This window comes from Streptopelia decaocto, assembly GCF_964273445.1.
Source record: "Streptopelia decaocto genome assembly, chromosome: 8".
Classification (NCBI taxonomy): domain Eukaryota; kingdom Metazoa; phylum Chordata; class Aves; order Columbiformes; family Columbidae; genus Streptopelia; species Streptopelia decaocto.
In genome coordinates this window covers 15,248,946-15,270,929 of record NC_138662.1, presented here as the reverse complement: position 1 = coordinate 15,270,929, position 21,984 = coordinate 15,248,946, and the positions used below count along the sequence as shown (strand labels likewise).

The 21,984-nt window shown below is 39.7% G+C and overlaps 1 protein-coding gene across 4 annotated transcripts in view; it reads left to right on the top strand.

Moving 5' to 3' along the window:
• Nucleotides 1-21,984, top strand: part of ATXN7 (ataxin 7) — an 88,883-nt gene that overhangs the window by 46,328 nt on the left and 20,571 nt on the right. For 3 of the 4 annotated variants that reach the window (XM_082059695.1, XM_082059694.1, XM_082059696.1), the window contains one exon: nucleotides 3,253-3,357. The exons of the other annotated variant lie outside the window; for it this stretch is intronic. In XM_082059695.1, coding sequence (XP_081915821.1) covers nucleotides 3,253-3,357 — 105 coding nt within the window. The remainder of the gene's footprint in view (nucleotides 1-3,252; nucleotides 3,358-21,984) is intronic. 4 annotated transcript variants of the gene reach the window in all.

The window sequence follows — 21,984 nt, the reverse complement described above, 5'->3', positions numbered from 1 at the left end:
CAGTGCATTCAAAATGACACTGCTGAAATACTATAAACTTCATTAGACTTTTAAATAGGGAATTTGCATGTCATTAAATGAAATAGGTATAAAGTATTAGACATTAGAATATCAGCTGCAAGACTTGTGGACTTTCATAAGTGGTTGAGGAGGGAAGAGGAAAATTAGGCATCCATCTCCTACGCTTTTGGTACATGCTTCTTATGTAGGTTTTGATAAATTGTTCTGTATATTCTCTAATATCTGCATGATCTAATATGGCTTATTTTCATAACAATACCACACAGGTGTTTGCCCCATTGGAACACAGAGACAGAAATAAGATTTTCCTGAAACATGCTCTTGGCTAGAACGACAGGGTAGGATGTTAAAGGTGTGGGAGCTTACCTGGCTGAGTGTGGGTGTAGGTCTCTTCCAGGTGTCTTAACTGCTTTTGGTTAGGCCACACTCTTTAGAGTTCCAAACACATTGTTAAAACTAACGTTCAGGTTTCTGTTAAGTATTTTTAATGCTTTTTGCCTAAGAGTATCTGGTCTCGTGTGTTCATGCAGTGCGTAGCATAGCCAGTTTCCGTTCTTATTTGGGGTCCTATGGGCTTCTCTAACAAAAGGACTTGATTAAATCTTTTTTTAAAGAAGTGCTTTGATAATAAAAAGCTCTAGTTTATTTTACCTTACGTGAGAAAATAAAAGGAATTGTGTGTAGGACTCTAACCTCCTCCCGCGCTGGTTAGATTGAGGTGCTGCTCTATGATCTGTACTGTAGCAGAGCACTGTGGGGGTAGAAGAGTTTTTTCACACTGATTTGTGTGACCTGGCTGGAGCCTCGTGTGTGACTTCCCTTGAAATCGCAGCTGTGATTTTTGAGTGTACAGCGAATCCTTTTTTCCTGTGTCAAGCGGTTTTACTCTTGGAATGGTTCTTCATGAGTTTGTGTATTTCCTAGTGTTTTGGCCTTGCTTTCTGTCACTTGGAGCTTTGATTTGAAAACTCTGAAGATGTACTTCACCGTGTAAAGGACACTCATAAATTATTCAGATTTCTTGGGGTTCCCAGAACTGAAATAAGAAAACATTGTTGTTTACATCAGTCTCTGCCAATTAGTTTCACTTGTGGTTTAAAATTGCAGCTCTGTATTGCCAGCAAATATTCATAAAAGGTACTTAAATAGTGTGAACGTGATATCTCAGACTAGTGTCAAGAAGTGCTTGATGTTGCAAGAGACACAGGAGTGGGCAATCCTTCCCTCGTGGTAATGATTTGCTGTACAAGCTGGTGTAAAGTCTGCGAATCCTATGTTGTCTGCAAAGATCTGGTTACGAGAACAGGTTACCGGGTGTGGATTTACAGTTCGTTAGACATTTTACAGTAGTAGCCTGTCCGTGTGCTATTACCAGTGTAAATAGCAGGCAGTGCGCGCTGTTATTGTCCCATTCATCACGGTGTATCAGGAGTCACGTGGAAGTTATCCTGGAGGATTTGCTTGCTGTGTGGAAACTTTTTTTACGCAACCATACCCAAAGAGCTCCTGCATGAAGTATTAGCAATGACATTTAAGTTTATACCTTCTATTTTTCTTACCTAGCTTAATATTAAATCACAGGAAGTAGATACTGAAAAATAGTTTATTATTCCTATGTTTTTTTCCCCAGCATATATTTACTAGTTTGCAGTAAGCCGTACCCAAAGCCTTGATACTTCTTTAATAAATATAATATAAATAAATAAGCAAGAGTTGCTACTTAATGAAGTGCAAATCACATTATTTAATGCAACCTCCATTGCAAAAAGGTGCCTGTAACTTCGATAAGTGTAGCTCTGATCTGTCACAGTCACATCAGATGTCCATGGTCATTGCATTTGCATCCAACTGCAAAATCCAGTTGCAGCTGTTATTGCAGGTATCGCGCTTAATTTTAATGTAGCAGTAATAAGCTTTTTGAAAACGTGGGATAGACCTTATTTTTTACAGAAAAATAAATAAATGTTTTATGATGAAGAAACTGCAATGGGAGCCCTTCATTCTGGAAGCCGTTGGGTGTGGGTACATTCTTTTGTCTGCCGGGGACAAAGTGGAACCCTTGGGGCTCCACAGAGCTCATTGTGCCAGCAGTCACCTTGTGTTGCGGCATGTTCACTCTTAAAAATGCAGCCCACTCCGTTTATTTCATAATTGGTGTTCCATTAATGAACAAAAATATGGACGTTGTTAAAAATACCCACAGGCAAATCAGTAGCTTTAAAATGAAACTCGGGGGTCAGTTCTAGCACAGAGGTAAATAAGTTGAACTTAATTTCTGAGTTACTGTTAAGATAAATCTATTATTTGAGTATTTTTAAAAATAAAATAAGTTTTCTTATCATCAGTTTTAAAGCTTTAAATAGCGTTATAGATCTTTTAGCCACATATTTGGCAATAATGAATTTATACTATTATGTTTGCAGTTTTTCTTTTTTTGTCTTCTAATGATTGAATAACGTTTTTAGTTATATAAATGTAATATACCTTTAAGTTGTGTAATAAATGTTGTATTTAATGCTCCAGTAGACTCTGAATGCAGTTTTAACTGTTAAACTATATTTTGAAGAAACTGTGTTCTTAAAAACAAAATTGTAGAAACTCATTTTATTAGGAAAACTCTGCAAGTATGTGTGTTATCTCGGAAATCCACACATGCTCTGACATACTGTTATCTCTATTTCTCTCTCTTATAGCTGTTACACAGATCTCTGGCAGCAGATGGCTGGACTATAATGCACTGTTAAACAAATAAAACCATTAGGCATGTAATACTGCCTGGTAAACAACCGTGTGTTTAAAATGGTTTTAAAAAATAAATAGAAAATAAAGTTCATTGTTGAGTTCATTTAATGAAATTGGAATCAAATCCAAGCCCCTTTCAGAATACGTAAAACATCCCCTCGTGTTGTGTTTGTCATTTGAAGTCAGTCTCTTTTTTTCATTACATTCTTGCATCTGGTATAAGATAATCAGTCCTAAATCAGTTTTCTAATAGATGTTTTCTACAAGTAATCACTCATTTTACATTTATCTTTGTAGGAAGATTTTTGCTTTTGTAATACTCCAGCACAAAATTATCTATTGCATTATATGCTCTTTTTTCCTCATTTTCAAATTTAATACAAATGTATTACAATTATGATTCAACAGTAGTGTCATGGCTCTGTAATTAAACTGTTTTTCAATAATTGTCAGCAGCTGAGAGATGCCATTTTGTCTTTTTGTTTTTAGATATGCCAATATTTGGTCTTTGCCCGTCTCATGATGATTTCTATTTGGTGATGTGTAACCACTGTAATCAGGTCGTAAAACCACAGGCATTTCAATCACATTATGGTAAGTGCTTAACTATTTTTAATAATTAAGGGTGAGGTTAAATCAGGATTAAGCCTGCCATTTTTTTAAAATTGATGGTACATAGATCATTAAATTATAAATAATGTCAAAAAACATAACCTGTGTTTAATAATTTTATATACATTGTAATGCAGTTACATAAAAATCTTGTTCCTTTTAATTTTTGTAATGCCTTCTGAAATGCTGCATACATACAGTTCAATTTTGAAATGACATACATATAGTGTATTTCACAGACAGTGTGTGTAGTGTGTTTGTGTCTCTCTATGTCATTTCTTCTTGTATATTTATACAGATTATTTTTATATGGGTTCTATTACAGTGTGAACTTGAGCTAAAAGCTAAACATGCAAATTTCATTGTAAAAACATAGTATGCCTCTAATGGCCAGTAAGCTTATTTGTTTATTTTCGGAAGTGTCAATTTGTGTTTGTTTTACTGGTCTAATGGTTTTGTATATAAACTATGCTAGGAAGCTCTCGTTGTGTTGGTTGGTGTTAGCCAGTGTTTACAGAGGACTGAGGAAATGTGAAGTGCTGCGCAAGTTCAAGTGCTCAGTTACTTCCCTACAAGCCGAACTGGGGGAGGTTGGCAAGATTCTAAATTAATCTCATTATCGCGATTTCATGCCAATGTTTGGATCGGAAGTTTTTGGCAGTCAGCTTTTTGTTTCTTGGGAAATTCAGGAGATGTTTTCTGAGCAATTCATGAGATGTTTTCTGAGCAAGTGCTTATAAAAAAGATGGACAGAGCATCTTCCATACTATTCCTTCCTCCCTCTGTGTGTGTGTATTTGTATGCATTCCCTTTTTTCTAGGCCAGTGCACCTACTGGTTGCCTTGGTGTTTAAAGGGACAGAAGATGCTGGATAGGGGTCAGGAGTCTCTTCTGATGTTGAAAACAAGTAATAACTTTTCTTGCATCTTAAATAATCCAGCCCTTTGGCAAGAAAAGATACACTGACTTCTGCTGCTTCCTAGAGACTGGGAAAGGGTCTGTCTTCCTGCGCTGTGCAGAGGGTGAACTTCTTATCCTTTCCACCTCTCACTTGTTTGATTTTGTGTTATAATGCCTTATGGATTATACCCCTGCCCTTGCTGCTGGATTCTGCTGTCGTGTTGCACAGACTGACTTGGAAAAGAATCTGAGTAGTTTTTGTGACATAATTCTTACTAGTTTGTTTGTTATTTTGTGGATGGCAGTACTCATTTTAATTTTTTTTAATAAACCCCACAATTTTGTGTACATAAACCTCCAGAGCTGTAGGGGGCTGGAAGAAGAAAAAAAGCATTGGCTTGTCTTCCTCTGGTTGCCTTTGTATCAGCCAAGAGCAAGTCCACCCCTTGCCATTGTGATTCCTCGCCTGTCACTGAATATCAGTTTGGGATGTCCAATAAGTCTTTCTAAAATATCATATTAAATTGATTGTGACAGTTACAAATAAATTTAAGGGGCAGAACTGGACGGTACCCAGTTCGGAGTGTTGGCACATTGACTCTTCCATCTTGAGGTCAGTAATATGGGGCTGGCTCAGGTGGGCGGTGATGAAGAGCTGGGGATGTCTGCAGACACTTTGGGTTGTCTTTCCGAAATGAGCAGGTGATCTGCAAATACTGTCTGATAAAGGGGTAGTTTTATTGTAGGAACCAGTATCGTAGCTGTTGGTGTGACAGGCTTGAGGGCAGGTTGAAGAAGCAGTTCAAGAACTGACTAGGTACAGCATTGCTTCTTGAGTGTCGACATGAAAACATGGGGTGTTGTGATGCTGCTTGCACCAGCGTTAAACTTGTTACATGAAATTAATTCAAACTCTTCTGCAAGCACTACATGTAATTTAAAAGGGACAGAGTAAAGAGAGAACTGCAAAATGAAGGTATAGAAAATATTTTTTAAAAATAAAAGAGTAAATATGAATGCAATGTTCCCATTCTTTATCACACTGTAGGGCCGTGAGCTCTGAGGATAAAACTTTAGTAATGTAAACCTTACATCAATGGCGGATTCATACTTGGAGAGAAAGGTGGAAGGAGGGGTTGGAAATGACGAGGTTATTCTTAGTATTTCTTAAGCCCATTGTGAACAATGAAGACGCTGCTCGGCGAGGGCTGCGGTGAGCAGAGGAAACAGGCGGGGTCATTCTGATGAGAAAAACAGGCTTGGGTGGGGTGAACGTCATTAAAGGACCTTAGTTTGCCATACTAATAGCCTCTGAAAGGTAGGAAGGCGGACTTGGTGACTTTGTGTAGAGCTAGCTCTCATTGTTTTTTATCAGTTCTCACATTCTTGAAATCCCTATGCAGTTGTCCCTTGTTTTAGCAAATTGAATGTGAAAGCTGATAAATATGGCAGGTGATTGATTACCAAGCAATGGTGTGTGTATATATATTTATTTTTTTTAACACAGTGTACTTCAGGAGGAGGAAATTGCTGAAGTCCTCAAAACATGCAGTTCTTTCAAAACAAAATCTACATTGTAGTGATTATGAAAAAATAAAGCCCTTTGGATTCATCCCAGTCAGTTTTCTGTGAATTAGGTTTTTATTTGTGCCATTATTTCAGGATTTGACAAAGGAGAGATTACTTCAAGTTCTGAAAAATGAGAGTGCATCAATGAAGCTGTACCTTTGTGATGTTCTTAGGATCTTTTAAAGTTATTTTTGTTACCAGAGAAATAGTAATCTCTTAAAATATTCTGCAAGTGCTGGTGGTACGTGTTGCTTGTACTTGGTGTTCTTTGAAACTTGTCACATGGGATTTTGTTTTCTGAAGTAGAATATTCTCTTTTAAAATGTCACTTTTGTCAAAGGAAAGCTAAACAAACTATTAGCAAAACCTAATGAGCTAATTAATTTCTTCCAAGGCATTTTTGTGATAAACTACTTAACTAGGTAGGCTGAAAGTGCATTTCAGGGCATATGCTGTCTTTTTTTTCCCTGGACCACAAGTAGTCAGATATAATTTGAATGTGAACTTGTTCATCAGGATATTCGACCTTTTTAGTAAAATACTTTATTGACACAAATCACAGATTTTTATATGTAAATGATGCTTTTCTATTTCATAGGTTTGACTAGAAGATATATCAATTCAAAACTAAATTTACTTTTTGAGGCAATCTAAGCATGCATTTGGAGTATGAATAGATATTTAATAATTTATTCTATACTGTTGGTATGTTTGCTATCACTGATTCATAGAATTCAGTGACATATTTGGTATGTGTAACACGCCATGTAGGTTATAAAAGCAATATAATGAGATATCAGAAGTCTGCTTATGGTGTTTCTTCCAGGCTGTGCACAGCAGCTGACTGTCCATACACCCAAAGAGTTTTACCCTCCCTGTGTAGGGTGGCAGCGATGCTGGGGGTCTGCAGGGCAGAAGGAGACCAGCCAGCTGAGAAGGGTCATTTCAAGACAAATCTTCTGTTCTGTCAGATCTCAACCACTTCATTGGTGGGGCTGAGCAAGAGATTTAAGTCCTTTATTGCCAGTAGTCTTGCTGTTGCTTTTTGAATGGTTACGCTTTCATGGTATCAGCATCTTCCCTGAATGGCTCAAGATCAATTCAGAGGTGAAAGATGAAAAAAGATATAATGTTCAGGCATTCACTCTCATGGGTAAAGCACCTAAAATCACTTATAACGATGACCTATTCTGAAAAAAACAGTGTTTTTCTCCAGCTGGAATGTTGCTCTACACTCTGGATGATCGTGTGCCAGCCTCTCCACCTTCTGTGCCACGTAGACTCTCCCTCTGTATTTAAACAGTGTTTAAGTTCCTGCACAGTCTCCTTTCGTAATATATTAATTCTTACAGTAAAAATGACTTTGCCAAATTGCTAACCATCACACTCCTTGGCAGACAGCGGGATGTGCCTGTGTCCCTTTTATTTCCTCTCTCTCCTTCCCACAACAACATACTAGAGATGGTTTTGTGCTGCACTGAAAGGCTGTTCTTGGAGGAAGCCATCACGACAGTTACTTCAGGTTGTTCATGGAAACCCTGAAGCGCTGTGGTTTTCAGGCTGTGTGACCTTCCGATGGTATTTCAGCCGTTCTACAGGTTTATCGCATCTCTCTGTGGTTATCAGCCTCCTGTCTGAGCAGAGACGCTCCCCTGCACCATCTGGGCTGCTCTGTGCCTTGGAGAGAGGAGGCCGCTCAGCAGAGTGGAAGCCATGTCAGTGTGGAGATGTGAGGTTTCCTCCTTCTCATTTTTCCTAGGATTTTTTTGGCGGAGTTGTTTGTTTCTTCTGTGCCTTGGTTGGCGTAAATACGAAGTGGGGTTAAACTCTGAGCAGTAATAATGGCAGCCACCCGTAAAACTTAAACTGAGAGTGCATGTGAGTCATGTAATGATTGTGAAAACCATTAATACAGTACATATTGGAAAGAGATGATAGTAGTGTGTTTGGCTGTTGAGTCATTAAAATTGTTTAGTGTTTTGATTAACTTCCATAGGTTTCACATGCAGTGGCTAAAGTGAGCACTAGTGTGAGCTTTGCTTGTTGATGCTCTGTGAGCTTACACATTTCCATTTCTGATCAGTGCAGCTTTAAACATGAAGTATAGGAATCAGAAATGGGATAATTATACAGATTTGCACACCTTTTATGGTTTCTAGGAGGTTGTAATAGAAAAGGTCATCCCACAACCTTATACTCAGGCTGGAGAGACTCAGAGGGCAGATTCTGGCAGTAGAGAAATGGTCACTTGTGTTACTTATTTGGGTTCATCCTGGAAGTCAGTGTGAGGTCTGAATCTATTGTCTAATCATACTCATTCCTCCCTCGACCAGTTCTCACACCCACCTTTAGTTAGCAGATTTACTACTTTCGCTAGTGATAAGGGGGGGTTTTGGTGTTAAGTGCTTGGGTTCAGAGAGAATATCTGTTATGATTTAAATTGGGATAAATGATCCGTTAACTGTCCCTGCTAATATCCTGTTGTAGTTTAGCTGTTTTATCATATGTAATTTAAGTATTACAGCCCCTGCAGTGTTACATATCTGTTTTTTTCTGACATACTGTGAACTGATTATAAATTTGTTTTACTCTCTTTCTGTTATCTCAAGTTTGGCATCAGCTAATCCTTCTGAAAAATCCGAGATTGGTATTTAACTCTTAAGTTTTATTTTTTCAAAGTTCTGCACATGTTGCTTGTTTAGAATAGAATAGTGTGTTTAGTATGGATTACCAAGTCAAAGATAAAGTGTCTGCACAAGGCAGCATTTGAAGCAGATAGGGAAAGAAAGGAATGTACTGAATCTTGTTCCAAAGCCATTGGACCTGAGGACTGGGGGGTTGTTTGGTGGGTTTTTTTGATTTTGTTTTGTTTTTCCTCATAGGACATTGCTTGAGCTCATCTGCATTTTGGAGCGATAAGGCTTATTATGGCCTGCATACTTTTATCAGCAAGCAATTTGTTTCAGTAATTAAGTGTCCACTGTTAGTTAATGTCTTTTTAAAGCAATATGAAAACGCTTTGTATAAATCATGGGAATTTTCTTGGCTATTGGTAATCTTCTGTAGCAGTCTAATAACCAAAATGAAACTTGAACATTATGCGGTGTATCACAGATGTGCTGTAGTCATTTGCCAAGCATATTGCCAATTGTGCACAGGTGGCATTTGGCATATTGTGGCTTGAGTTAATGTATATGATTTAACAAATTATCTTTGGCAGCTTCAGCAGCTTCTATTCAGATACACAGTCCTCTCACAGCAGTTGACACAGTCCAGATTCCAGTAGTTGGATCTTAGTCTCCATGGCCAGCAACAACTAGTTTAATTTCTTCTTGGCAGAGATTTGTGAAATTCTATAGCTTTTGCAAGAATCATCTTGGCATATTCCCAGAAGGGAATGGGCTTAGAGGTCAGCACAGGATTCATTTCAGAAAAAATAAAAGGAAAAAAAAAAGCTTCAGCTGGTCATTTAGTTATTTTTAAATAATGCATCATTAAATAAGAAAGTATTTACCACCTGGAAAGAAATTCTGCAAATGTATTTTGGGCTTTGAAATGTGTACCCCAAAGCTGTTAGCTGAATACCAAATGGTAAGATTTAAAGTTGGGATTTCAAGTCACAAACAAGTTCTGCCATGCAGATTTTGAGGAGCGATGAAGTGGGGTGCTGTGGGTAATTGTAACATCGCAAATGGTTCATGTGCAGAAGGATATTTCTGTAAACATAATGGCTGTGGTCTTTGTTTATTACGTGAAAGCCCAGGGAGTCTGTTTGAGAAGCTGACAGCAGTTCTCTAGTAGAACATCCTCCTTTTTTGTGAGTACATGGATTTATCAGGCTCTGGTTGAAGACATAAAGCAATCTGAAGTATCAGCTAAAAAAAAAAGGTGATGTTCAGCTTCTGATTTTAAAAAAGAAATCGATTGTTCAGTTTACCGCTTACTGTGTAGCTCATGTTATTCTCCCTATTGCACCATGTGTGCTACAATATTGCAAACTTAAAGTGCTTTTGTATGGTTTTTACTTTTCTTACCTTCAGTTAGCGTGAATCAAATTTCATGCTGTTCTGCCATAGCAGAAGACCTACATGTAGATATCCTTGTGTTTTATTACTGGCTGGATAGAGAATATCTATATCTATATCTATAATTCTATGAATTATATAATATATATATTTATAATTCTATGCTTACTAAAATGTTAAAGTATTTAGAATAAGCCTAACATACAAAATTATACAAGGGTTCCATGAGCATCCTGCTCCTTTATAGTGATCTCCTTGCTAGGTATTTGGAGACTGGGATCGACTGCTCCCTTTTCAAGGTAAACATCAATGGGGAAGAACAAGTGGAAAGAAAGAAAAACAAAGATATTTATCTTTGTGGGAAAAGAGGAAGCAGCACTGTGTTCACTGTTGCTCACAGAAATAGTTGTTAAACAGGAGGGGGAAAGTTAGTGTGGTGTCCGATAGTTGGGAGTAAGATTTAGAGGGAACAAGTAGTTATAATAAAAAGTAGCTGCTGAGTATATTTGATTACAGCTTCGCTTAGGAAGAAGCCAGCTGGGATAGACATATCAGGTCTACAGTTAAAAATGTTTGACAATGGGTGAGTTAACCGATCTAAAAGTCCATGTTGAGTTTCATCATTCAGAACTCATTTTGAACGCTGAGACGGCACGTGGAGCAGAACACGCTCTCACATCCATCGTTGCAGGTTTTCTGCAGGTTCGGGGAAGGCCGTTCTGCATCAGCTTACGTGCTCCACAGTGCTGGAAGGTTTCCTTCCCAGCTAAAGGGGCTCTTTCTGCCACTGAAGCTGCTCCTCGGGGCTGGAGCTGGGCCAGAGGAGGCGGCACAACACCGGGCAGGCTGCGGGCACACAGCCCGGAGCTGAGCACACAGGAATGGAGCTGCAACCTGTTGAAGAGCTGGGGAGGTGGAAGAACCCTGAATCAGAATAAAAAGGGGCAGGACTTCTACTATTGTGGAGGAGCGTTGGGAATGTGTCAGAGCCATTGAGATGTGAACTTGGTGTTGGAGAGTGGGGTTAGACGTAGTTTAATTTCAAAAGCTAACCACACGCAGATCAATTATTTATAAGGATGTCTTAATTTATTTTTTGGGGAGAAGTATGTGTTTTCGTGAACTGTGTAGATTATTCCGAGAACTGCAAAACTCAAATGAACACCACAGCGCTTTGTGATTCCAGGGAGAAGTATTCTGAGAAGCTTGTAAAACAATGTTGAGTATTGAGCTGTCGCGAAGAAAATAGTTTGGGTTGGTTTTTGCTTTTTTTTTTTTTTTCGTGGAAGCACATAGTTTCAAGTTGCACAGACTGTACCCTCTCATCCCACCAGCCGACTCTCGAACAACTGCTGCATTTGGAAGAGAGAGGATTTGCACATGGTCTCTTTTTCTCTGCAAGCACAGCTACAAAGGTCAGATAGTAAATCTCATCAGTAACCATCAGTCACATTAATGTTTTTGCCAAGATCCCACTGCTCCCAGCACAGAGCTGTGCAGCACCAGGCTGGGCACCAGCGGGCAGGAGGACGGCAGCTTTGGCGGGGCTGGTTCAGCACAACTAGAACTTAGTGGTTTGCAGTGGGTGTGTGTCCAAGGGAGGAGAGGACGTGGGGGAATAGCTAAAAAGGGAAATGTAAAACAAAGAACTTAAGTAAAATACATATAAAAAAGAAGTAGGTGAAGACAATAAAGAGGAAGCTAAATACGGTAGGAGAAAATGACCTTGCAGGAGGGAGAATGAAGTGGGCACAGTGCTGGGTTTATTACTCTGTAATGAGGGGGAGAAGTGGAAGGAAGGAAGAGAGGTTTAACAGGGCAAAACAAACAAAAGCTTTTTTACTAGTTTTTCCTCTCTTAATGTTTTGGCAGCAATGCTGTTAGTGTGTAACTTCATGGCATTCTTGGGTTTTGCACATTTTGGTGAGAGGTGGGGGCAACAGCAGTGCATCCCACTTGAGACACCTCTCCCGGAGTGATCAGGCGCTGGCCATCAAAGAAAGAGATGGATACGTGCATGCATGTGCTCTTATTATAGGTCATCTTATGTTGGTTTTCTTATACATCCCTTTCACTGTTTCTTGCTGGACTTCTTTAGTTTATTTAAATTCTCATATTCTGTACTCTAAGTAATATTTGTTTAGAGAGCAGGAGGTGCCTGGGGTGTTTGTAGCTTTCACCCGGCTTTTGTAGTGACTGGAGCGCTCAACAGTTCTCTACAAGTGGAGAGGAAAGGGGGCAGTGTGCTGGGTGGGAGGCGGTTACCGGTGCCGGAGCCACATCAAGCCGTGTTCTGTAGGAACTTCTTCATTTGCTACCTCAGCAAAAGTAGGCGGCATTCTGAAAGCTGCATTCTCACCTACAGCAATAGTGTGCCAAGTGGTCACCAGGCGTGGACAGGAGTGTCACACCTCAGGAAACACTGGAGACAATGTTGTTCTTATCAAATTGAAAGGAATCAATAACATTGTGGGTTAAGGCACAGCTGCAAAGTATGTAGGCTGCCTACTTAGGTATTATGGCAAGTAATTTTCACCTTTTATTTATTTACTCATTTTTGATCACCGCTTTGATGACTTTTTAAAAGAACAGTATCATGTCAACATCTGAAAGTCTGTTTATTTTGGTTTTGCAGGCAATATGATACACTTAAATTCTAGTGTGTGATACACAGAAGTCTAGAAACTGTGTTTTTAAGATATTACCAGAAGAGGGAGTGTATAACACTTTGTATACAATTAAACCTGTAAGTTTATTGATGAATAGCAATCAATAGCCACGTGATTAAAATAAGTTTTTAAAAAAAATTTGCAGGCTGAAATTCACTTTCAAAAGAGCATAATTAATGCTATTTTTTAAGCTTCTCATTAGACTTAATTTGGTTATACACTGAATTATATATGCAATGTAAATGGCCTTGAAGTACATTCAGTTTCCCATTTGTTGTGATGTGTCCACCTCTAACAGATCCAAACAGCTTTGCAATAGCAGTCTTGGGCTAGCTCTTGTATTACCCAGATGTGTCAGAGCTCTACAACTGTGTGAAGCTTGAAAACAATTATAAATATATTTTCAAAATGTAGAAAACAGCAAACAGAAATAAATAAGTATCATATAAAACTTGAAGTCTGTGATGCTGTTATCGATTAAATAAGGCCATCATTAGCTGTCTCAGGCAGCAACAGCCAAAATACTTCCAAACTCTGTTATATGCTATTGATAAAACAAAAAGCATAGTGCTTGTGTAGGAATATTTTTACTTTAGAATTTATGTAGATGTTTCTCTAGGTGTCGTGCACCAGGGCAACAGGTTAATGCTTTGAACAACAGCAAAATGATGTTGGAGAAGAAAGCTATCAGTGTGTCTAATATGTAAACTCCTAATAAACTTTGCCTGTTCTGCTGCCTCATACACCTTCTGCAATATCTGACAGCACTGCTGGCTGCAAAGATTGCAGTTATATTTAACTTGTTTCTCCAGGTTGTGTTAGAGAAAGAAGAGCTATCACCAGGAGATTCTTGTCCTCTTTTCTGTTCTCTCTTCCCCAAATAATGAGTTGCCCATGTTGGTATGAAACTCACTCTTTGCTCTGGTTTTTAAAGGATGCAATTAGACCAGGCTCCTGGAGAGCTGAGGCAGTTCCTACATAACTGAGTTTTTCCTCATTGCTTGGCAAGATTGTCAGAAAATCTTTAGCTCGCAATTCTGTATAGAGTAGCTTTTCAAAAGGAAGCCATCCCTTTTAGGCAGATCACCTTCTTATGTTTTTACCTCATAAGATATTGTTCCTCTACCAATCAGAAGTTGTACTCTGCTCTGTCCTCTATGTGTGACGCCACGGGCTGCAAAGAACCTGTTTGTTGTGTCTGGTGGTTAGAAAAGACCCAGTTTCTGCTACGTGGTGCAGCTAATTCTGTGGGTTAGGGAGCAGATGTACCCCTTTCAGTGCCCCCTTCCAACTTTGAGCCTGAAACTTTCAGATGTTTGTAGATTATTTGTAGAGCTGGGTTTGAGCTGATCAGAAGCTTTGTGTGATATACTTTGATAGTTTTGAGAGATATTCACATGGAATTCATGGTAAGAGGTAAACTGGCTGTGTCATCTTTGTTACTACGTGACTGAAGTCTTCATTTGAGTTTGTAGGCTAAGTATTTTGATGCTGTATTAAGCTGGGTTTAGTGAACTAATTGTTTTCATTGCTTTCACTTTTCTAGATCATAATGAGAAGCCTTGCAGTACTCTGTAAGGCTCCGGCACTTCTCATCTTTGGCATGGGACTAGCTAGCACTCATTTTCTTCAGTTTCATTTTGGCTTACCGCCTTGGACAAGCCACACGTAACCATGTATATGCCTGGAACCATGCCATGTTGGCTCTCTCCTGGCCTCTAAGGTCAAAGGAAAGGTTTTAAACTGCCACAGTTCAGTCCCATCCCCATCATCATGCCATGTACTCCTTGACCAGAGGTCACCATGTGGGTCACAAAGCTCTCCAGCTTCTACAAACCCCAGTGACTGCTTTGATAGCCATAGAAATGATATAAACTTATACATGGACATAGCATTGCGAGGCTGGATGCTCACATCTTGTTTGTCATGGATTGAGAATGACAGCTAGTGTCACTGAATTTTGATAGTGGCCAGTTCTTTCCTCAGTCCAGCATGGTCTCCATAGGATCCATTGGTGTTCAGAATGAGGATCGGTACTGACCTTCAGGACCATAGCCCTCGCCTTTTTCTGTGATTGCAAGAATGTACCTGTGGAGGCTGGAGATTTGGCAACTTCTTAGGATGTGCTGAAAACCCTGGTGGGCTCCTGGGCAGCTTCATATGTCCTGTCCCAGTTGTCCAGGTGGCAGTGGTCCACTGTAGTAGCTGTGGCTGGACGCTTGAAATCTGATGTACTAAGTGTCTTTTTCTGTCTTTAGTACCTGAAAATGGCATAAGTCTATACAGAAGCCTTCGCTCTCTGTGTGTACACACGTGCTATAGGGGTAGAAGTTGTATTTTGTATTTCTGGTATAAACAAGCATGTTGTGTATGTGGGGTTGATACTAAGGCACAAAATGCTGTCACTTGATTGTGCATCAACAAGCCTGTCAAGTTGTTCCTCTGTACTCAGTCATCCATTTTATTTTGGACTTGCTCCACTTCTCTGAAACCTGAGGAACTTCTAAGCATGCTCACTTGGAAAAGAAAAGAGGACACTAGAACCAGAAATCTTGCCTGATATATTTGTGTTTTCTCTAGCATGTAAGGCACTCTCCAAAGTAGCAGTTGTTAGAGAGAAAAATCCACTGATTTCAAAATCCATTGCCTGGTGTTTCTGGAGGTTCTGAGAATTCCATTCATGATGGTACTTCAAAGCGCTCATTTCCAGCTTTGGGGAAAAAAAAGCTACACAAGGCCTTAAAGACAAGTCAGTAGCACTACTCTGTATATGATTATGCTGCTCCCATTGCTAAGGCTGGTTTTATGGTGTCAAATAGCAGACAGCAGGGTTCTTTCTGTGCACCCCCCATAGCAGCAAAGTCAGTTTTCCAAGTAACCACATTGGAGTTCTCAATTGATCAACTTTAAGAAGTTGGGTGTTGGCTCACAGCCCATCATTCTCTTCCTTCCAGGAAGAATAATAATAGTAGCCAGTAACCAAACAATCTCTCTAAAGCAAAATATTTACAAGAAAATAATTTTAAACAGTACTAAATGTAAACATAAGCAGGGTGCAGTATAAGCAAGACCAGCTTATGCAGTGTTGATATCAATTGGATGAAATCACTCGGAAATTCAATTTTTTTTTTTATATACCCTTCAAAAGTTCTAGGAACTGGCAAACTAATCATTACTGCAGCTCACAACCCAGTTCTTTGTCATCCCCACTTTTTCGGGCCTCCAGCCCGTTCCCTGGGATCAAGTCACACTTCAATTCTTGCTCATCCTCGCTCAGTTAATTGCAAGCTCTGGCACAAGAAGGTTTGTGGTTTGTGAGACTGTCAGGCCTTTGAGCGGATGGTTTTGCTCTTTGTTACGGGGAGAGCAGATGGTGCGAAGGCTCGAACGGAGCACTCGGGATTGGGGGAGAGGGCAGGAACGCGTGTTGCTGCGGCACTATTAGCTCGCACCGGCCAGCTTAAAGTGATTGTGAAATTGCTGCCTGAGATTGCTGAATTTTGAGAAAGGATAAATGAGTTGTTTCATGCGCAGTGGAGATAATGAAGCCTGGCTGTCTGTGGCTTTGTCCTGTGTGTTTTGCAGTTGCTCTCCCTCCCGTTGCAACACCTCCTGCTCTGTGCACATACAGAGCTTCAGGTTTCATGTCATGGTTTGCCTGTTGTTTTTTTTGCCTGCTGGTTTACCAGGGCATTCACATGCCACAGCTCGGCTGGAGTGTGCACGTGATGACTGGTCAGTGAAGATCCTCCTGCCTTCCTTCTGTGAGAGCTCCGAGAGGTCCTGCCTTTGCTGTCTGAATGCTGATTTTAATGCTCATGATGAACCCCAGTATCTTTAAGACCTCTGTCGGCAGAGGGGGCAGGAGGGCATACCACCTCAAATCCAACCCTCCAGTCTTCTTAAAATTAACCTATCGTTTCAAAATACAGAACACTAAAATGCAGACAAGTGGAAGGGAGACATGGTAGAGCTGCATTTATCTTACTTCACAAAACCAGACAAGAAAATATAATGTAAGTAAAAGATTGAAAGTTCTCTACCCAATCTTAAAAACAATTTTCTTGGCGATACAAAATGTGCAGAATACTTCAGGTTGTGGAATGGTTTTGGATGATCTTGCAACACCAAAGACCTGGAAATTAGGTTCTCTGCAGTGACAGATATTGAGCTGCTGATCTCTCTTCTGCCTTGAGCTATGTTAGAACAGGAGTCTCATCACTTCAGCCTCGTTCCCTGGGAGCAAGCAGTGTACACAGGTTTATGTGCCTGCACAAAGTATTATCAAAGCTTGCATGGTTAATTTTAAGCCTCTGAACTTAAGTATTAACTGATGATCTAAGTGTTTATGTTCAATTTAATGTTGTTGGTGTTTGGGAGATTTTTAAATGACTTTTAGTGTTGGTAGAAAATAAAACTTACAACCTCCTGTGATATTTAGTACCAGGAAAAGACCTTCATAATTTCATGGGCTTATGTAACAGGTTGTTTTTCCTGCATCAAGTACAATTACTTTTGAGTTTGTCAGAGTATACTTCCAGCACGTGATTCAACTGTGGCACATGCTTCAATCCATTTCAAGGTGAAACCCTGTGAACATTTACTATATAAAGTTACCTCGAAACTTTTAGTTTTTGGGAAGAAGTAAATAAAAACAAATGCACAGACTGACACAGTTGACATAGATGCTGCTTGTATACCATAAGCAAACCATAAAATCCCATTGTGTTCTCTCTGGGCCATTGTGTGAATGCACCGTCATGCCTCTCCCTTCCATTCTGGCTCCTGCCTTGACACCCAGCTGCTGGGAGGGTTTCTTAGCAGTTGGGCTCTTTGTCCTCACTCTTTCTCAAAAGGAGGACAGATTTCTGTATTGTTCTATGTGGGAATTAAATTGCCTGATCTTGGCTTGCCCTCTTGGTCTTAAAGTGAGAATAGACCAAATCAAAGACTAAAGAAGGATAAATTCTGGTTGGTAAGAAGACTAATACATCAGTGTTGGTTCCCCGCGTGGTAGTTTAAAGTCAAGAATTTCGTGAACCACTAAAATATGTTGGAGACTTACCCAGTTTTAATTATGGGTGTCAAGTAGAAGAGTATAAAATAGAAACAAATCCTCTAAAAACCATACATGCCTCTGGTACTAATTTTAGCGATGGAAGGAGATGTGTTTTTAAAACAGCATAATCCAAGGAAATGTCTTTGTATTCCTGAGTTATCCTTAACAATTAATGGGCAGGTGACATGAGCTGTCAACTTCTCTTGAAATTCAGAGCACAAGAGGAGCTGGTTTCTGTCTCATATTCTGAGTGCACATAAAAGTTAGTGTTTAGTATTTGTGGTTTAGGATTTACTATTCATTTCTAAGCTTGTTAATGGCAGCATTACTCTCCAGGTTTCTGTATGTTCCTTTAAAAAAAGGATAAACACAACCCAAACCCAGTCTGCTGGCAGGGTGCTCCCTGCTTCTGTTTAACCCTTCTTAATGAAAACACACTGATAGTAATACACAAAATTGTTTGTACAAGCCAACTGCCTTTCCTCTTGGCAAACTCTTTATTATAGCAAAGAAGTTATTTGCTTGGTGTTAAAAATGAATTTGGCTGTAATTTGATAAGTGTGGAAAGACTAGAAATTTCAGCTTTGATTACAGTGATTTAAAACAAGAGCAAAAGCCACAAGCTATTTCTTCCTATTCTTTTTTGTCAGCAGATACACTGTAATTTTTATGAATGATTACTTAGGAAGTGGTTTGAGAAATTAGTAATTTGGTAAAAATTAGATTTTAATATCCATGCGCTGACTTTGGGTGGAAACCAGACTTTGACGTTCAGACCTCAGAGCCTGAAATTTAGGATGTCGAGACCTATCTGGAAGATCAGGACAGTAAATACCGAAGCGTCCTGCGGTGCTGCGGCCTGGACGTGGCCTTGCCCACGGGTGTCATGGGGCCACGTAGCTGTTCGCCAAACAACGTGGATAATCTCACAGCGAGGGATTACGTGCTGCGAATGTCCCATGTGAACCCTTCTGAAATGTCACCGGCGTGGTCTGGCCCTGCTCCAAAAGCAGAAACTTTCAATCCCCAAAAAGTGCTCTGAAGCTCCAGCGCTGGTGGGTGAAGCGGAAAGGGAGAAATTAGCAATAAAAATGTAGACAGCCGATTGCAGGCCTTGAGATCAATTGGCAGCTGTTAATCAAAGTGTTAATTAAAAGAAACTATTAAGAGCGTGTTCATTTTAGCTTGTTTCCCTTAGTGCGCTCATCCGCGTAATTTATAAATCAGAGGGCAAATACATTCCTTGTTACGGCTCTGCAGACGGCTCGCTGTGGGCAGGATGGTCCATGCCGTTATATCTTAGTTTTAGAGGAAAAGGAAAACACAGACACAGTCTGGATGTGTCAAGTGCAGTTGTTTTTATTTAAAAGGTTAAACTTGCACAAACATTTTAGTTAGCACATCCTAATTACAGCATTACCCAGTTCTTTCAAAGTGAAATGTGAAAAGGCTGGTTTATTTGATTTGAAAGACATTATTGTGCAAGCACAGTAGGTTTGTGCCCTCGTTTGACTGTATTAGTGATTTCTGTGAGACTTCGCTCTGCTAATGGTGCTGTAAAATTTTAATTAGTGTATAGTTAACATGGTGGTTCTAAACATGAAAACAGTTGTTTCATGCCAATTGTGATTGACCAGTGTTAATGAAATAAGCTGTAATGATCCTTTTTTATAATTGAAAAATGACTAATGCCTAAAAATGTTAAATCAGTGTAAAACAACATAAGGATCTGACTTAAAATAAGAAATCAAAATATTTATTCTCTGCTTTCTATTGATGTTGCAGATTGTTTATGTTCCGAGGGATTTCAAATTTTGGAGAGTTATTTGAATCTTGAAACATCTTTTAAAAAATATTGCAATTTGCCCTACCACAGATTTGCTTCCTGTCTCCATCTTTTTATCCTGAAAAAGTTCAACATTTCTTGTGTGTTACCAGAAATCGGGGTGTTAGTGGCGCAGGCAGCAGCCCAGCCCGGATCCCTCCGAGCTTTTCCTGCCAGCGGGCGCTGCCCGTAGGTACAGAGGCTCAGTGATGCTTTAGTCCCGTTTGCCGCAGGGAAGCACATGGGTTGTCGCATCCTTACGGTGTGTCTGGTCGGTACCATGTGTGCGGGGACAGATGTGACAGACAGTGACGACAGTGACGGGCGCTGCCTTCTTGCTCTGTGGTGAGCAGTGACACCTCGGGGGAGAGGAGGGGCTGTTGTGCTTGCTTCTGAGTAGCCACGGATGTGTTTATCTTTTTTTTTAATCTTACAAAGCTGTTGTATCATGTGGCAGTGGATGTCACTTGTTCGTCATGCAGTACGTGAGAAAAATATTTGTGCTCAATGTCTTTATCCTGTCACTTCTTAATGACATCAAAGGAAGTGATTTACTTAGCTGACAATACTATTTTTGTGTATCTTGTGATATTTCCTCTTATTTTCCTGCACAAAACAAAGTCAATTCACTCTTCTTGATCTCTTTCCTATGGAGAGCTTTCCATTTCAAAGCTTTTTTTTTTTTTTTTTACACCAATCTCCAAACTTCACCAGTTATCCCTTAAATCCCTTTGTATTTTGGTTCAGTAACATCTTTTGAGCAAGTTTTCAATGTCAGCGGAGCTGAGTCTGACAGTCAACATACAACGATTAACGTTTGCTACATGTAAAGAAATAGCTACAGGGGAAAACATTGAAATTCGTGATTGTGGTGTGAATAGAAGCATTAGCAAGATGAAAGCTAGATGGGCATTTGGATATGTGAACTCATCTAAATACATTACACAATGTTGTAATACTATGTGGTGAGGTCTTGTGAGGAGTATTGTTGATGCTGAAGGGGAAGAACATGGTGTCAATGGTGTAAACCTGATTTCTGGGTAGAAAGTGGTCAGAGGGAGAGAAAATAAGTGGTGGTTCTTCCCTTAATTCTTTATTCCCATGCTTTCAACACACAGGTCTTTATTAAACTTCTGTTAGTTCAACTTTTTATTTCAAGTTTGGAATAATTTCTTTTAAATTTAATTTGCTTTATGCTTGTTTTGAAAAACTGAAGCTGTTCTTTAGTGTTATTCAGGATAAGCATGTATGAGAACAGTTTTCCAGCTGTATTTTTGAGGATGCTGACCCATACTGCATCTTGGTCCAACACTGCTTTGTACTGGTTACCTTTTTCTGATATTTTTGTTTATTATCACTGTGGCTTCTCCAAAGTTTGTGTTTTTTTCCAAATAACACATTTTTTTACTAGAAAAGAAAGATTTATTCAATACCTGTTTTTTAATCAGACAGTGTAGGCAATGTCGTCACGTCAACAGGCTACGCAGAGATTAGTGCTCTTAATGTGGACATTATAATCTCTCCGTGGCCTGATTATCATCTAAGACACTCTACTGTCCTTCTGTAATAACTTTGGAATATTTATATTCCAATGCTTGACAGATTTACCAGACAGCTACCAATTGAAAGGTCCAGGGCCGGTTCCCTGGAGAGAAATCTGTCCTTTCCTCTACCTCTTAGCAGGTTGCTTGAGAAAGTGAACCAGAAGTTTGATCTTGGATATCATGCCAGAGACTTTTTGAGATGTTAAAGCCCTTGTGTTTGAGTTTACCTGAGCAAAGAGGGGGATGGAGGATGATGGGCAAAACATCTTCCTCTGGGTGACAAAAGGGACTGCACAACAGTCAGTCTCCCTGACTCCACTTTGCTTCTGGTTCTCTCTGTGAATGATTTAATGTCCTGCTTCTCTCATTTTTCCCACATTGCTCTTGAGTTTTAGTGTTCTCCTTGAGGCTCTGAATACCTAAAACAAACCTGATGGGACTGTCCCTAATTCCAGTTTATTGCTGTACAACACAGCAAACCCCTTGTCTGTCTGCAGGCTTGAGGTGATGGTATGTGCTGGTTGATGCCTGAGAGGCTGTTTTACATCTCTCAGGGGCAAACCCCATGTATTTTAAAGAGGAATCTTAAATCCTGTGGAAATCGATTGCAGAACTACTCCTGTACGCCGAATACAAGGGGTTTTGAAAAGATTAGTAACAAACATGGAAAAATTGAAAAGCTAGCTTTAGTAATGTATAGAGTTGTGGAGAGGCAGAAGTGCAGAGAGGGATGCCCTTGAAGGTTATTTATTTAAATATATTTTAGCATTGCTATTTTTTGCTATGTTCTTAATAACCCTGCAGCCTGCTCCTCACTCTCCTTTCAGTGGTGGTGATCTCAGGGGGGTGTGCTGGCTTTGGGGCTGTTTTGCAGCAGTCACCGTAGTGGAGTTGGACATTCCTGCCCAGTTCATGTTGTGCTAATAGAGAATTACATCACCATCCAGCCTACTTGTACCATTTTAAAAGATCATTTCTATATCCTAAATTATCATTATGAGATTATCTCCTTTTTGAA